General features: G+C 40.0%; 1 protein-coding gene across 1 annotated transcript in view; it reads left to right on the top strand.

Annotated features, from left to right (window-relative positions):
* The first annotated feature begins 5495 nt into the window (after window positions 1-5495).
* SIGMAR1 (sigma non-opioid intracellular receptor 1) overlaps window positions 5496-20717 on the top strand; it is a 29507-nt gene continuing 14285 nt past the window's right edge. The window contains exons 1-2 of the mRNA XM_053700980.1: window positions 5496-5753; window positions 15733-15933. Of these exons, the coding sequence (XP_053556955.1) occupies window positions 5603-5753; window positions 15733-15933 (352 nt within the window). The 5' untranslated portion in view covers window positions 5496-5602. The remainder of the gene's footprint in view (window positions 5754-15732; window positions 15934-20717) is intronic.

The raw sequence follows: 20717 nt of genomic DNA, 5'->3' as shown, positions 1-20717 counted from the left end.
TACATATATATACACACACATACATATATATACACACACACACACACATATATATTTAAACACATGACACACACATTTATTTAGATCACACACATATATATTTATACACATGACACACACATTTATTTAGATCACACACATATATATTTATACACATCACACACACACATATTTATATACATCACACACATATATATTTATATGCACATCACACACACACATATTTATATACATCACACACATATATATTTATACACACATCACACACATATATATTTATATACACATCACACACACACATATTTATATACATCACACACATATATATTTATACACACATCACACACATATTTATATACATCACACACATATTTATATACACACATCACACACATACATATATGTTTATACACACACATATTTATATACACATATTTATATACACACATATCTATATACACACATCACACACATATTTAAATACACATCACACATATTTATATAGAACACACACATTTATATACACACATCACACACACATTTATATAGATCACACACACATATCTATATACACACATCACACACACACATATTTATATACACACATATTTATATACATCACACACATATATATATATTTATATACATCACACACACATTTATATAGATCACACACACATTTATATACACACACATATCTATATACACACATCACACACACACATATTTATATACACACACATTTATATACACACACATATCTATATACACACATCACACACACACATATCTATATACACACATCACACACACATTTATATAGATCACACATTTATATACACACACATACACATATTTATATACACACACATACACATATTTATACACACACATACACATATTTATATACACACACATTTATATACACACACATATCTATATACACACATCACACACACACATTTATATACACACACATTTATATACACACACATTTATATACACACAACACACACACACATATTTATATACACACACATTTATATACACACACATATCTATATACACACATCACACACACATTTATATAGATCACACACATACACATATTTATATACACACACATACACACATTTATATAGATCACACACATATTTATACACACACACACATATTTATATACACACACATCACACACACACATTTATATACATCACACACATATATATTCATACACACACACATATTTATATACACACACATATTTATATACACACATTTATATACACACACATATCTATATACACACATCACACACATATATATTTATACACACATCACACACACATTTATATACACATCACACATCTATATACACACATCACACACACATTTATATACACACATCACACACATATCTATATACACACATCACACACACACATATCTATATACACACATACATATTTATATACATCACACACACATTTATATACACACACATATCTATATACACACATCACACACATATCTATATACACACATCACACACACACACACACATATCTATATACACACATACATATTTATATACATCACACACACATTTATATAGATCACACACACATTTATATACACACATCACACACATATTTATATACATCACACATATTTATATAGAACACACACATTTATACACACACATATATATATTTATATACATCACACACATATATATATTTATATACATCACACACACATTTATATACACACACATATCTATATACACACATCACACACATATATATTTATACACACATCACACACACATTTATATACACATCACACATCTATATACACACATCACACACATATCTATATACACACATCACACACATATCTATATACACACATCACACACACACACATTTATATACACACACATATCTATATACACACATCACACACACATTTATATAGATCACACACATACACATATTTATATACACACACATACACACATTTATATAGATCACACACATATTTATACACACACACACATATTTATATACACACACATCACACACACACATTTATATACATCACACACATATATATTCATACACACACACATATTTATATACACACACATATTTATATACACACATTTATATACACACACATATCTATATACACACATCACACACATATATATTTATACACACATCACACACACATTTATATACACATCACACATCTATATACACACATCACACACACATTTATATACACACATCACACACATATCTATATACACACATCACACACACACATATCTATATACACACATACATATTTATATACATCACACACACATTTATATACACACACATATCTATATACACACATCACACACATATCTATATACACACATCACACACACACACACATATCTATATACACACATACATATTTATATACATCACACACACATTTATATAGATCACACACACATTTATATACACACATCACACACATATTTATATACATCACACATATTTATATAGAACACACACATTTATACACACATATATATATTTATATACATCACACACATATATATATTTATATACATCACACACACATTTATATACACACACATATCTATATACACACATCACACACATATATATTTATACACACATCACACACACATTTATATACACATCACACATCTATATACACACATCACACACACATTTATATACACACATCACACACATATCTATATACACACATCACACACATATCTATATACACACATCACACACACACATATCTATATACACACACATTTATATACACACATCACACACACATATCTATATACACACATCACACACACATTTATATACACACATCACACACACACATATCTATATACACACATCACACACACACACATATCTATATACACACACATTTATATACACACATCACACACACATATCTATATACACACATTTATATACACACATCACACACACATATCTATATACACACATCACACACACATATATATTTATACACACACACATTTATATACACACATCACACACACACCACACACACATATTTATATACATCACACACACACATATCTATATACACACACATTTATATACACACATCACACACACATATCTATATACACACATCACACACACATTTATATACGCACATCACACACACATATCTATATACACACATCACACACACATATATATTTATACACACACACATTTATATACACACATCACACACACATATATATTTATACACACACACATATCTATATACACACATCACACACACACATATCTATATACACACATATTTATATACACACATACATATTTATATACACACATACATATTTATATACATCACACACACATTTATATACACATATTTATATACATACATATTTATATACACACATACATATTTATATACACACATACATATTTATATACATCACACACACATTTATATACACATATTTATATACATACATACATATTTATATACACACATACATATTTATATACACACATACATATTTATATACATCACACACACATTTATATACACATATTTATATACATACATACATATTTATATACACACATACATATTTATATACACACATACATATTTATATACATCACACACACATTTATATACACATATTTATATACACACATACATATTTATATACATCACACACACATTTATATACACATATTTATACACACACATACACATATTTATATACACACATACATATTTATATACATCACACACACATTTATATACACATATTTATACACACACATACACATATTTATATACACACATACATATTTATATACACACATACATATTTATATACACACATACATATTTATATACACACATACATATCTATATACACACATACACATATTTATATACACACATACACATATTTATACACACACATACATATATTTATATACACACATACACATATTTATACACACACATACACATATTTATACACACACATACACATATTTATATACACACATACACATATTTATATACACATATACACATATTTATATACACACATACACATATTTATATACACACATACACATATTTATACACACACATACACATATTTATACACACACATACATATATTTATATACACACATACACATAGTTATATACACACATACACATATTTATATACACACATACACATATTTATATACACACATACACATATTTATATACACACATACACATATTTATACACACACATACACATATTTATACACACACATACATATATTTATATACACACATACATATTTATATACACACATACATATTTATATACATCACACACACATTTATATACACATATTTATACACACACATACACATATTTATATACACACATACATATTTATATACACACAAACATATTTATATACATCACACACACATTTATATACACATATTTATATACACACACACATATTTATATACATCACACATATTTATATAGAACACACACATTTATATACACACATCACACACACATTTATATACACACATCACACACACATATTTATATACACACATCACACACACACATATTTATATACACACATCACACACACATATTTATATACATCACACACATATATGTTTATACACACATCACACACACATATTTATATACACACATCACACACACATTTATATACACACACACACACATATATTTATATACACACATCACACACACATATTTATATACACACATCACACACACATATTTATATACACACATCACACACACATATTTATATACACACATCACACACACATATTTATATACACACATCACACACACATATCTATATACACACATCACACACACATATTTATATACACACATCACACACACATATTTATATACACACATCACACACACATATTTATATACACACATCACACACACATATTTATATACACACATCACACACACATATCTATATACACACATCACACACACATATTTATATACACACATCACACACACATATTTATATACACACATCACACACACATATTTATATATATACACACATATCTATATACACACATACATATTTATATAAATCACATATATATTTATATACACACACACATTTATATACACACACATCTATATACACACATTTATTTAGATCACACACCGTCCTCAAACCCTCTGCCCCTCCCCACTTGGTGCGTCCTTGAGCGTCTAGTGCAAGCTGAGCTGTGATTGGGCAGTCGTGCCATGTGCTGTGATTGATGTCTTCATGTGATTGGCTGCTGTCGCTCCGTACTGTCAGGCTATTGGCTGAGGTCTTGGTCAGGGGATGTGGGCAGCGAGGCGGCAGCTGTGACAGAACTTACTGAGACAGGCCCCGCTCACCGGCTGCAGTCACTGTTAGACGTCTCACGCCGCAGCTCGTTACTCGCAACTCCCCGTATCATGTTCCCCCGCGCCTGCTCCCGGGCCGTGCTTCCTGCGGTGCTGCTCGCTGTCCTGGCCGTGTCAGTGCAGTTAATCCGGGGCTGGCTCAACACGAAATCCTATGTCTTTACCCAAGCGGAGATCGCAGGGCTGGCCAAGGAGCACTCTGGTATTTACCGGGCATTGACGGGTATACTGACTGGCATGTACTGACTGCTTTACTGACACTGACTGGTATGACTGGCATGTACTGATGAGTATACTGGCACAGACTGATGTACTGATGGGTATACTGGCACAGACTGATGTACTGATGGGTATACTGGCACAGACTGATGTACTGACAGGGCATGTACTGACTGCTTTACTGACACTGACTGGCATGTACTGATGGGTATACTGGCACTGACTGCTATACTGACAGGGCATGTACTGATGGGTATACTGGCACTGACTGCTATACTGACAGGGCATGTACTGATGGGTATACTGACACTGACTGCTATACTGACAGGGCATGTACTGATGGGTATACTGGCACAGACTGCTATACTGACAGGGCATGTACTGATGGGTATACTGGCACTGACTGATTTACTGACAGGGCATGTACTGATGGGTATACTGACACTGACTGATTTACTGACAGGGCATGTACTGATGGGTATACTGGCACTGACTGCTATACTGACAGGGCATGTACTGATGGGTATACTGACACTGACTGCTATACTGACAGGGCATGTACTGATGGGTATACTGGCACTGACTGCTATACTGACAGGGCATGTACTGATGGGTATACTGGCACTGACTGCTATACTGACAGGGCATGTACTGATGGGTATACTGGCACTGACTGCTATACTGACAGGGCATGTACTGATGGGTATACTGGCACTGACTGCTATACTGACAGGGCATGTACTGATGGGTATACTGACACTGACTGCTATACTGACAGGGCATGTACTGATGGGTATACTGGCACTGACTGCTATACTGACAGGGCATGTACTGATGGGTATACTGGCACTGACTGCTATACTGACAGGGCATGTACTGATGGGTATACTGGCACTGACTGCTATACTGACAGGGCATGTACTGATGGGTATACTGACACTGACTGCTATACTGACAGGGCATGTACTGATGGGTATACTGACACTGACTGCTATACTGACAGGGCATGTACTGATGGGTATACTGGCACTGACTGCTATACTGACAGGGCATGTACTGATGGGTATACTGGCACAGACTGCTATACTGACAGGGCATGTACTGATGGGTATACTGGCACTGACTGCTATACTGACAGGGCATGTACTGATGGGTATACTGGCACTGACTGCTATACTGACAGGGCATGTACTGATGGGTATACTGGCACAGACTGGTATACTGACAGGGCATGTACTGATGGGTATACTGACACTGACTGCTATACTGACAGGGCATGTACTGATGGGTATACTGGCACAGACTGCTATACTGACAGGGCATGTACTGATGGGTATACTGGCACAGACTGCTATACTGACAGGGCATGTACTGATGGGTATACTGGCACCGACTGCTATACTGATGGGTATACTGGCACAGACTGATATACTGACAGGGCATGTACTGACTGCTTTACTGACACTGACTGGCATGTACTGATGGGTATACTGGCACTGACTGCTATACTGACAGGGCATGTACTGACTGCTTTACTGACACTGACTGGCATGTACTGATGGGTATACTGGCACTGACTGCTATACTGACAGGGCATGTACTGATGGGTATACTGGCACTGACTGCTATACTGACAGGGCATGTACTGATGGGTATACTGGCACAGACTGGTATACTGACAGGGCATGTACTGATGGGTATACTGACACTGACTGCTATACTGACAGGGCATGTACTGATGGGTATACTGGCACAGACTGCTATACTGACAGGGCATGTACTGATGGGTATACTGGCACCGACTGCTATACTGATGGGTATACTGGCACAGACTGATATACTGACAGGGCATGTACTGATGGGTATACTGGCACAGACTGCTGTACTGATGGGTATACTGGCACAGACTGATATACTGACAGGGCATGTACTGATGGGTATACTGGCACAGACTGATATACTGACAGGGCATGTACTGATGGGTATACTGGCACAGACTGATATACTGACAGGGCATGTACTGATGGGTATACTGGCACAGACTGGTATGTACTGATGGGTATACTGGCACAGACTGGTATACTGACTGGCATGTACTGACTGCTTTACTGACACTGACTGGTATGACTGGCATGTACTGACTGCTTTACTGACACTGACTGGCATGTACTGATGGGTATACTGGCACAGACTGATATACTGACAGGGCATGTACTGATGGGTATACTGGCACAGACTGATATACTGACAGGGCATGTACTGATGGGTATACTGGCACAGACTGATATACTGACAGGGCATGTACTGATGGGTATACTGGCACATACTGCTATACTGACAGGGCATGTACTGATGGGTATACTGGCACAGACTGGTATACTGACTGGCATGTACTGACTGCTTTACTGACACTGACTGGCATGTACTGATGGGTATACTGGCACAGACTGGTATACTGACTGGCATGTACTGACTGCTTTACTGACACTGACTGGTATGACTGGCATGTACTGACTGCTTTACTGACACTGACTGGCATGTACTGATGGGTATACTGGCACAGACTGATATACTGACAGGGCATGTACTGATGGGTATACTGGCACAGACTGATATACTGACAGGGCATGTACTGATGGGTATACTGGCACATACTGCTATACTGACGGGGCATGTACTGATGGGTATACTGGCACAGACTGCTATACTGACAGGGCATGTACTGACTGCTTTACTGACACTGACTGGCATGTACTGATGGGTATACTGGCACAGACTGATATACTGACAGGGCATGTACTGATGGGTATACTGGCACAGACTGCTATACTGACAGGGCATGTACTGATGGGTATACTGGCACATACTGCTATACTGACAGGGCATGTACTGATGGGTATACTGGCACAGACTGATATACTGACAGGGCATGTACTGACTGCTTTACTGACACTGACTGGTATGACTGGTATGTACTGATGGGTATACTGGCACAGACTGATGTACTGATGGGTATACTGGCACAGACTGATGTACTGACAGGGCATGTACTGATGGGTATACTGGCACCGACTGCTATACTGACAGGGCATGTACTGATGGGTATACTGGCACCGACTGCTATACTGACAGGGCATGTACTGACTGCTTTACTGACACTGACTGGCATGTACTGATGGGTATACTGGCACAGACTGATATACTGACAGGGCATGTACTGATGGGTATACTGGCACCGACTGCTATACTGACAGGGCATGTACTGACTGCTTTACTGACACTGACTGGCATGTACTGATGGGTATACTGGCACAGACTGATATACTGACAGGGCATGTACTGATGGGTATACTGGCACAGACTGCTATACTGACAGGGCATGTACTGATGGTTATACTGGCACCGACTGCTATACTGACAGGGCATGTACTGACTGCTTTACTGACACTGACTGGCATGTACTGATGGGTATACTGGCACAGACTGCTATACTGACAGGGCATGTACTGACTGCTTTACTGACACTGACTGGCATGTACTGATGGGTATACTGGCACAGACTGATATACTGACAGGGCATGTACTGATGGGTATACTGGCACAGACTGATATACTGACAGGGCATGTACTGATGGTTATACTGACACTGACTGCTATACTGACAGGGCATGTACTGATGGGTATACTGACACTGACTGATATATTGACAGGGCATGTACTGATGGGTATACTGGCACAGACTGCTATACTGACAGGGCATGTACTGACACTGACTGGTATGACTGGCATGTACTGATGAGTATACTGGCACTGACGGGTATACTGACTGGCATGTACTGACTGCTTTACTGACTGGCATGTACTGACTGCTTTACTGACACTGACTGGTATGACTGGCATGTACTGATGGGTATACTGGCACAGACTGATATATTGACAGGGCATGTACTGATGGGTATACTGACACTGACTGATATATTGACAGGGCATGTACTGATGGGTATACTGACACTGACTGATATATTGACAGGGCATGTACTGACTGCTTTACTGACACAGACTGATGTACTGATGGGTATACTGGCACAGACTGATATATTGACAGGGCATGTACTGACTGCTTTACTGACACTGACTGGTATGACTGGCATGTACTGATGAGTATACTGGCACAGACTGATGTACTGATGGGTATACTGGCACAGACTGATATACTGACAGGGCATGTACTGACTGCTTTACTGACACTGACTGGTATGACTGGCATGTACTGATGGGTATACTGGCACAGACTGATGTACTGATGGGTATACTGGCACAGACTGGTATACTGACAGGGCATGTACTGATGGGTATACTGGCACAGACTGCTATACTGACAGGGCATGTACTGATGGGTATACTGGCACAGACTGATATACTGACAGGGCATGTACTGACTGCTTTACTGACACTGACTGGTATGACTGGCATGTACTGATGGGTATACTGGCACAGACTGATATACTGACAGGGCATGTACTGACTGCTTTACTGACACTGACTGGTATGACTGGCATGTACTGATGAGTATACTGGCACAGACTGATGTACTGATGGGTATACTGGCACAGACTGGTATACTGACAGGGCATGTACTGACTGCTTTACTGACACTGACTGGTATGACTGGCATGTACTGATGGGTATACTGGCACAGACCGGTATACTGACAGGGCATGTACTGACTGCTTTACTGACACTGACTGGTATGACTGGCATGTACTGATGGGTATACTGGCACAGACTGATATACTGACAGGGCATGTACTGATGGGTATACTGGCACAGACTGCTATAATGACAGGGCATGTACTGATGGGTATACTGGCACAGACTGCTATAATGACAGGGCATGTACTGATGGGTATACTGGCACAGACTGGTATACTGACAGGGCATGTACTGATGGGTATACTGGCACAGACTGCTATAATGACAGGGCATGTACTGATGGGTATACTGGCACAGACTGCTATAATGACAGGGCATGTACTGACTGCTTTACTGACACTGACTGGTATGACTGGCATGTACTGATGGGTATACTGGCACAGACTGGTATACTGACAGGGCATGTACTGATGGGTATACTGGCACAGACTGCTATAATGACAGGGCATGTACTGATGGGTATACTGGCACAGACTGCTATAATGACAGGGCATGTACTGATGGGTATACTGGCACAGACTGGTATACTGACAGGGCATGTACTGATGGGTATACTGGCACAGACTGCTATACTGACAGGGCATGTACTGACTGGTATACTGACACTGACTGGTATCATTACTGGCATGTACTGATGTGTATACTGGCACAGACTGCTATACTGACAGGGCATGTACTGATCGGTATACTGGCACAGACTGCTATACTGACAGGGCATGTACTGATGGGTATACTGGCACAGACTGCTATACTGACAGGGCATGTACTGACTGCTTTACTGACACTGACTGGTATGACTGGCATGTACTGATGGGTATACTGGCACAGACTGATGCACTGATGGGTATACTGGCACAGACTGGTATACTGACAGGGCATGTACTGACTGCTTTACTGACACTGACTGGTATGACTGGCATGTACTGATGGGTATACTGGCACAGACTGATGTACTGATGGGTATACTGACTGGCATGTACTGACTGCTTTACTGACACTGACTGGTATGACTGGCATGTACTGATGGGTATACTGGCACAGACTGCTATACTGACAGGGCATGTACTGACTGGTATACTGACACTGACTGGTATCATTACTGGCATGTACTGATGTGTATACTGGCACAGACTGATTTCATTACTGGCATGTACTGATGGGTATACTGGCACAGACTGCTATACTGACAGGGCATGTACTGACTGCTTTACTGACACTGACTGGTATGACTGGCATGTACTGATGGGTATACTGGCACAGACTGATGTACTGATGGGTATACTGGCACAGACTAGTATACTGACAGGGCATGTACTGACTGCTTTACTGACACTGACTGGTATGACTGGCATGTACTGATGGGTATACTGGCACAGACTGATGTACTGATGGGTATACTGGCACAGACTGGTATACTGACAGGGCATGTACTGACTGCTTTACTGACACTGACTGGTATGACTGGCATGTACTGATGGGTATACTGGCACAGACTGATGTACTGATGGGTATACTGGCACAGACTGGTATACTGACAGGGCATGTACTGATGGGTATACTGGCACAGACTGCTATACTGACAGGGCATGTACTGATGGGTAGACTGGCACAGACTGATGTACTGATGGGTAGACTGGCACAGACTGCTATACTGACAGGGCATGTACTGATGGGTATACTGGCACAGACTGATGTATTGATGGGTATACTGGCACAGACTGCTTTACTGACACTGACTGGTATGACTGGCATGTACTGATGTGTATACTGGCACACACTGATATACTGGCAGGGCATGTACTGATGGGTATACTGGCACTGACCGATATACTGACAGGGCATGTACTGACTGCTTTACTGACACTGACTGGTATGACTGGCATGTACTGATGGGTATACTGGCACAGACTGATGTATTGATGGGTATACTGGCACAGACTGCTATACTGACAGGGCATGTACTGATGGGTATACTGGCACAGGCTGCTTTACTGACACTGACTGGTATGACTGGCATGTACTGATGGGTATACTGGCACAGACTGCTTTACTGACACTGACTGGTATGACTGGCATGTACTGATGGGTATACTGGCACAGACTGCTTTACTGACACTGACTGGTATGACTGGCATGTACTGATGGGTATACTGGCAGAGACTGATGTATTGATGGGTATACTGGCACAGACTGGTATACTGACAGGGCATGTACTGATGGGTATACTGGCACAGACTGCTTTACTGACACTGACTGGTATGACTGGCATGTACTGATGGGTATACTGGCACAGACTGATGTACTGATGGGTATACTGGCACAGACTGATGTACTGATAGGTATACTGACGCTGACTGATATACTGACAGGGCATGTACTGATGGGTATACTGGCACACACTGATATACTGGCACAGACTGATGTACTGATGGGTATACTGGCACAGACTGGTATACTGACAGGGCATGTACTGATGGTTATACTGGCACACACTGATATACTGACAGGGCATGTACTGATGGGTATACTGACACTGACTGATATACTGACAGGGCATGTACTGATGGGTATACTGGCACAGACTGCTATACTGACAGGGCATGTACTGATGGGTATACTGGCACCGACTGCTATACTGACAGGGCATGTACTGATGGGTATACTGGCACAGACTGCTATACTGACAGTGCATTTACTGATGGGTATACTGGCACAGACTGCTATACTGACAGGGCATGTACTGATGGGTATACTGGCACAGACTGCTATACTGACAGTGTATATACTGATGGGTATACTGGCACAGACTGCTATACTGACAGTCCATATACTGATGGGTATACTGGCACAGACTGCTATACTGACAGTTCATATACTGATGGGTATACTGGCACAGACTGCTATACTGACAGTTCATATACTGATGGGTATACTGGCACCGACTGCTATACTGACAGGGTATGTACTGATAAGTATACTGGCACCGACTGATATACTGACAGGGCATGTACTGATAGGTATACTGGCACCGACTGATATACTGACAGGGCATGTACTGATGGGTATACTGACACTGACTGCTATACTGACAGGGCATCTACTGATGGGTATACTGACACTGACTGATTTACTGACAGGGCATGTACTGATGGGTATACTGACACTGACTGATTTACTGACAGGGCATGTACTGATGGGTATACTGGCACAGACTGCTATACTGACAGGGCATGTACTGATGGGTATACTGGCACAGACTGCTATAATGACAGGGCATGTACTGATGGGTATACTGGCACAAACTGGTATACTGACAGGGCATGTACTGATGGGTATACTGGCACAGACTGCTATACTGACAGGGCATGTACTGATGGGTATTCTGACACTGACAGGGCATATAATGATGGGTATACTGGCACCGACTGATATACTGACAGGGCATGTACTGATGGGTAGACTGGCACAGACTGCTATACTGACAGGCATGTACTGATGGGTATACTGGCACATACTGATATACTGACAGGGCATGTACTGATGGGTATACTGGCACAGACTGATGTACTGATGGGTATACTGGCACAGACTGGTATACTGACAGGGCATGTACTGATGGGTATACTGGCACACACTGATATACTGGCAGGGCATGTACTGATGGGTATACTGGCACACACTGATATACTGGCAGGGCATGTACTGATGGGTATACTGGCACAGACTGGTATACTGACAGGGCATGTACTGATGGGTATACTGGCACTGATTGATATACTGACAGGGCATGCACTGATGGGTATACTGGCACAGACTGATATACTGACAGGGCATGTACTGATGGGTAGACTGACAGGGCATGTACTGATGGGTATACTGACAGGGCATGCACTGATGGGTATACTGACAGGGCATGTACTGATGGGTATACTGACAGGGCATGTACTGATGGGTATACTGACAGGGCATGTACTGATGGGTATACTGGCACTGACTGATATACTGACAGGGCATGCACTGATGGGTATACTGGCACAGACTGATATACTGACAGGGCATGTACTGATGGGTAGACTGACAGGGCATGTACTGATGGGTATACTGACAGGGCATGTACTGATGGGTATACTGACAGGGCATGCACTGATGGGTATACTGACAGGGCATGTACTGATGAGTTTACTGACCGGACATGTAATGATGGGTATACTGACCGGGCATGTAATGATGGGTATACTGACCGGGCATGTAATGATGAGTTTACTGACCGGGCATGTAATGATGGGTATACTGACCGGGCATGTAATGATGGGTATACTGACCGGGCATGTATTGATGGGTATACTGACCGGGCATGTATTGATGGGTATACTGACCGGGCATGTACTGATGGGTATACTGACTGGGCATGTATTGATGGGTATACTGACTGGGCATGTAATGATGGGTATACTGACCGGGCATGTATTGATGGGTATACTGACCGGGCATGTACTGATGGGTATACTGGCACAGACTGATATACTGGCCGGGCATGTACTGATGGGTATACTGGCCGGGCATGTACTGATGGGTATACTGACTGGGCATGTATTGATGGGTATACTGACTGGGCATGTATTGATGGGTATACTGACTGGGCATGTATTGATGGGTATACTGACTGGGCATGTATTGATGGGTATACTGACTGGGCATGTATTGATGGGTATACTGACCGGGCATGTACTGATGGGTATACTGGCACAGACTGATATACTGGCCGGGCATGTACTGATGGGTATACTGGCCGGGCATGTACTGATGGGTATACTGGCCGGGCATGTACTGATGGGTATACTGGCCGGGCATGTACTGATGGGTATACTGGCACAGACTGATATACTGGCCGGGCATGTACTGATGGGTATACTGGCCGGGCATGTACTGATGGGTATACTGGCACAGACTGATATACTGGCCGGGCATGTACTGATGGGTATACTGACCGGGCATGTAGTGATGGGTATACTGACCGGGCATGTACTGATGGGTATATTGACACTTGCTGCCTGGGGATAGGGAATGATTGAAGCACAGTGTGACTGCCGCTTTCTAATATGTCACCATCACACTGTCTTCTTATTCTTTATTCATCCTTTTTTACTCTTTCCTCTGGCTTCGGGACTAAATGATAAAGTGTCAGAAACTGATACCGATCTAGATTTGACTTTTTACCTAATACAAATTCTTTAAACGGCTCTTCCCAGGTCTTGATTATGAAGTTGCCTTTTCTAAGATAATCATTGAGCTACGGAAGAAGCACCCAGGACACATATTGCCAGACGAGGACTTGCAGTGGGTGTTTGTCAACGCTGGGGGCTGGATGGGTTCCATGTGTCTCCTGCACGCCTCACTCACGGAATACGTCTTACTGTTTGGCACAGCTGTGGACACCAGTGGTCACTCAGGTGCGTGGCCACTCTTACATGCTGCAGTTTTAGTTCATTTAATGGCTTTTAAAGGGACACAAAACCCAGTTTTTTCATTCATGGTTAAGGCAGAGCATGCGGTTTTAAAACCCTTTAATTTACTTCCATTGTGTACTTTTCTTTGTTCTCTTGGTATCTTTTGTGTAAAAGCAGGGACGTAAGGAGCGTGCACGTGTCTGGAGCACTATATTATAGTTTTGCAAGAATGTTATCCATTTGAAAGAGCACTATATGGCAGCACTGTAGAAGTAAATTGGAAACTTTTTTTAAAACCTTATGCTCTGTCTGAAGTTTGTTTCATATCGCTTTAGAGCTGTTTGGCCTCAGCGTATTAGTAATTAGCTTGCTAGTTACCTGACCATTCAATTAAAGGGACATTAAACACTTTGAGATAATAATATAAAATAAATCATTCGCATTTAAAAACGCTGCAATATGCTTTCATTATTTACTTTGTCCCCTTTTCCTGTAATTCCATTCTCAGCTCATGTTAGAAATGGAAGTGCAGGACACTGTTATATTCCACACAGCCATTGGCTGCACACTCTAGTGACCTATTTATAACTGTCCCTAATTGGCCACAGCAGAGAAGATAACCTAAGTTACAACATGGCCGCTCCCATTGGTTTATAGACACTAAAACTTTACACTTATTTTGTCACTATTTAAACAACCAATACAACTTTAAAAAATAAATCTACGTTATTCTCAGACTAATCTTTTCTTTTAATGTTTCAATCTATTCAGCTTTTATTTAGTGTTTAATGTCCCTTTAAAGGCTAAAGACAGTTAACATCTGCATTAGGCAGTGAATTGATTTAATTAGTTGACTCTCTGTAGATGTGAGTGGTCTTACAGGTAACCTTTATATTTGCATCCGTTTTGTTTTCTACTGTTCTCAAGTTTTAATATAATTGGAAATGTATTTTAAAAAAAGAAGACGCCAACCTTCAGCTTTGGATACAAACCGGTTGGGTTACGGAGTTCATGAATAAATCACTTTTTACACTTTATTTTGTGTACATGGCACTACTTTTTATAGGGACATGAAACTCTCTTTTTTTTTTTTTCTTTCAAATGTACTTCTATTATCTAAATTGCTTCATTCTCTTGATATTCTTTGTTTAAAGCATATCTAAATAGGCTCAGTAGCTGTTGATTGGTGGCTGCACATAGATGCCTTGTGTGATTGGCTCACACCTGTGCATTGCTATTTCTTCAACAAAGGATACCTAAAGAATGCTAGCTGGTGATTGGTGGATACACTCCTATGCCTGTTTGTAATTATGTCACTAGATGTTTTCAGCTAGCCTCCAATAATGAATTGCTGTTCGAGTGCTGACTTTAACTATGTGTTTAATACTTTTGCAGGGATTAAACACACAGTATAAACAAGCAATCGTGCAATAATGTTCTAATATAGGAGAGGATTTTCTTTTTCCATGTTTTTTTGTAATCCTTTATTTTGTACAAATAACAGTGCTTGTATGTTATACTTACATTAAACTAATTTCACATTTACTGTCCCTTTAACATTCTGCTGTAACTGCCAAATACCCGGGGTGATTAAATGTTACAGCAAGTAAAAAGTTAATATCATTTACTTAACCTTTGACCTTATTGGCTCTGAGCGCATGACCTGCAAGTGTGAGGAACTGAGATAATCCCAACCTCTCACCCAGCATCAAAGTGCAAGGCCATTGGTACAGCAAGTGCACGTGCTCGACATAGGGAGTCATAGGGAATACGTGTCAGTGTCACTAGTGTAGTGCATGTGCTCGACAGTCATAGGGAATACGTGTCATTGTCACTAGTGTAGTGCATGTGCTCAATAGTCATAGGGAATACGTGTCATTGTCACTAGTGGAGTGCATGTGCTCGACAGTCATAGGGAATACGTGTCATTCTCACTAGTGTAGTGCATGTGCTCGACAGTCATAGGGAATACGTGTCATTGTCACTAGTGTAGTGCATGTGCTCGACAGTCATAGGGAATACGTGTCATTGTCACTAGTGGAGTGGTAAGTGCTGGCTCTGATGCGCTAGATTGTTAGCAGTAAACATTAGTTTTGTAGGATCCTTTATAGAGGTTAATGTCTCTTCCTGATGTAAGCAGTGAAATAAGCTGCAGTATTGTTAGGTGTTTGTAGGATCCTTTATAGAGGTTAACGTCTCTTCCTGATGTAAGCAGTGAAATAAGCTGCGGTATTGTTAGGTGTTTGTAGGATCCTTTATAGAGGTTAACGTCTCTTCCCGATGTAAGCAGTGAAATAAGCTGCGGTATTGTTAGGTGTTTGTAGGATCCTTTATAGAGGTTAACGTCTCTTCCTGATGTAAGCAGTGAAATAAGCTGCAGTATTGTTAGGTGTTTGTAGGATCCTTTATAGAGGTTAACGTCTCTTCCCGATGTAAGCAGTGAAATAAGCTGCGGTATTGTTAGGTGTTTGTAGGATCCTTTATAGAGGTTAACGTCTCTTCTTGATGTAAGCACTGAAATAAGCTGCAGTATTGTTAGGTGTTTGTAGGATCCTTTATAGAGGTTAACGTCTCTTCTTGATGTAAGCAGTGAAATAAGCTGCGGTATTGTTAGGTGTTTGTAGGATCCTTTATAGAGGTTAACGTCTCTTCCTGATGTAAGCAGTGAAATAAGCTGCGGTATTGTTAGGTGTTTGTAGGATCCTTTATAGAGGTTAACGTCTCTTCCTGATGTAAGCAGTGAAATAAGCTGCGGTATTGTTAGGTGTTTGTAGGATCCTTTATAGAGGTTAACGTCTCTTCCCGATGTAAGCAGTGAAATAAGCTGCAGTATTGTTAGGTGTTTGTAGGATCCTTTATAGAGGTTAACGTCTCTTCCTGATGTAAGCAGTGAAATAAGCTGCAGTATTGTTAGGTGTTTGTAGGATCCTTTATAGAGGTTAACGTCTCTTCCTGATGTAAGCAGTGAAATAAGCTGCAGTATTGTTAGGTGTTTGTAGGATCCTTTATAGAGGTTAACGTCTCTTCCTGATGTAAGCAGTGAAATAAGCTGCAGTATTGTTAGGTGTTTGTAGGATCCTTTATAGAGGTTAACGTCTCTTCCTGATGTAAGCAGTGAAATAAGCTGCGGTATTGTTAGGTGTTTGTAGGATCCTTTATAGAGGTTAACGTCTCTTCCTGATGTAAGCAGTGAAATAAGCTGCGGTATTGTTAGGTGTTTGTAGGATCCTTTATAGAGGTTAACGTCTCTTCCTGATGTAAGCAGTGAAATAAGCTGCGGTATTGTTAGGTGTTTGTAGGATCCTTTATAGAGGTTAACGTCTCTTCCTGATGTAAGCAGTGAAATAAGCTGCAGTATTGTTAGGTGTTTGTAGGATCCTTTATAGAGGTTAACGTCTCTTCCTGATGTAAGCAGTGAAATAAGCTGCAGTATTGTTAGGTGTTTGTAGGATCCTTTATAGAGGTTAACGTCTCTTCCTGATGTAAGCAGTGAAATAAGCTGCAGTATTGTTAGGTGTTTGTAGGATCCTTTATAGAGGTTAACGTCTCTTCCTGATGTAAGCAGTGAAATAAGCTGCGGTATTGTTAGGTGTTTGTAGGATCCTTTATAGAGGTTAACGTCTCTTCCTGATGTAAGCAGTGAAATAAGCTGCAGTATTAGGTGTTATCTAATTGCTGCACAATTTAAATAATGTTAAAGGGCCATAAAACATGTTGAGCTCTGTGCATATCCTAAAAGGGCTAATTAAGTAAAAATAATTTGCATAACAAAAATGTTTAAAATTTCTGGCAAGTATTTTAAAATAATTTTCAAAAATAAGCAAAATTAGTTACATAGCCATGCTGTCTGGAGATGTCTGATCCACCCCCCTTATCAGTGTTTAGCATCAGAAACACAGGCATTGTTCACAGCAGCTTATTTGCTTATAGGCATGCTCCAGCAGTTAAAGAGTTTACACGTCTGCATTCTACCAAAGGTGGCTATAGATACAGCCATAGAAGGAATTGTGTGGGGGGAGTTAGAGCTGTACAAAACTTAAAAGAAAGGGTTAATGGCGAGGCACTGCAGTATAAATTTGCTGGTAAAGTAATTAAAGGTAAAGTGCCGTTAAAGGAAATCTGGCTGGCAAAAATATTTTAATTTTATTCTGTGTTGGACTAAATTATACACTAATCTGAAAAGGGCTGTAAACTGTCTTTAAAATGGATATGAAATGGTTTGTGTCATTGTGGTAATAAAAAATATATAATTATTATTATTATTATTATTATTATTATTAATTTTTTTTTTAGCTTAAAGGGATATGAAACCCAAATGTTTTCTTTCATGATTCAGATAGAGAAGCAACTTTCTTATTTACTCCTATTATCAAATTTTCTTTGTTCTCTTGGTATGCTTTGTTGAATGAGCAGCAGTGCACTACTGATTGCTGACTGAACACATGGGTGAGCCAATGACAATCGGTATATATATCTGCAGCCACCAATCAGCAGCTAGAACCTAGGTTCTTTTGCTGCTCCTGATCTTTCCTAGATAAACCGTTCAGCAAAAGGATAACAAGAGAAGGAAGCAAATTTGATAATAGAAGTAAATTGGAAAGTTGTATTCTCTATCTGAATCATGAAAGAAACATTTTGGATTTCATGTCCCTTTAATTTGTGCAGTGTTCATTACCTAGCAGTTTTTCCTTTGAAGTGTTGCTAGGAGACTGCTAATCTACCTGCAGTCCGTTATTGCTCATATTTAGTAGAGGACTTTTGCTGCCAAATCATGTGATAATGAAACC

This window comes from Bombina bombina, chromosome 2 (assembly GCF_027579735.1).
Source record: "Bombina bombina isolate aBomBom1 chromosome 2, aBomBom1.pri, whole genome shotgun sequence".
Classification (NCBI taxonomy): domain Eukaryota; kingdom Metazoa; phylum Chordata; class Amphibia; order Anura; family Bombinatoridae; genus Bombina; species Bombina bombina.
This window is presented reverse-complemented; position numbering and strand designations above follow the sequence as displayed.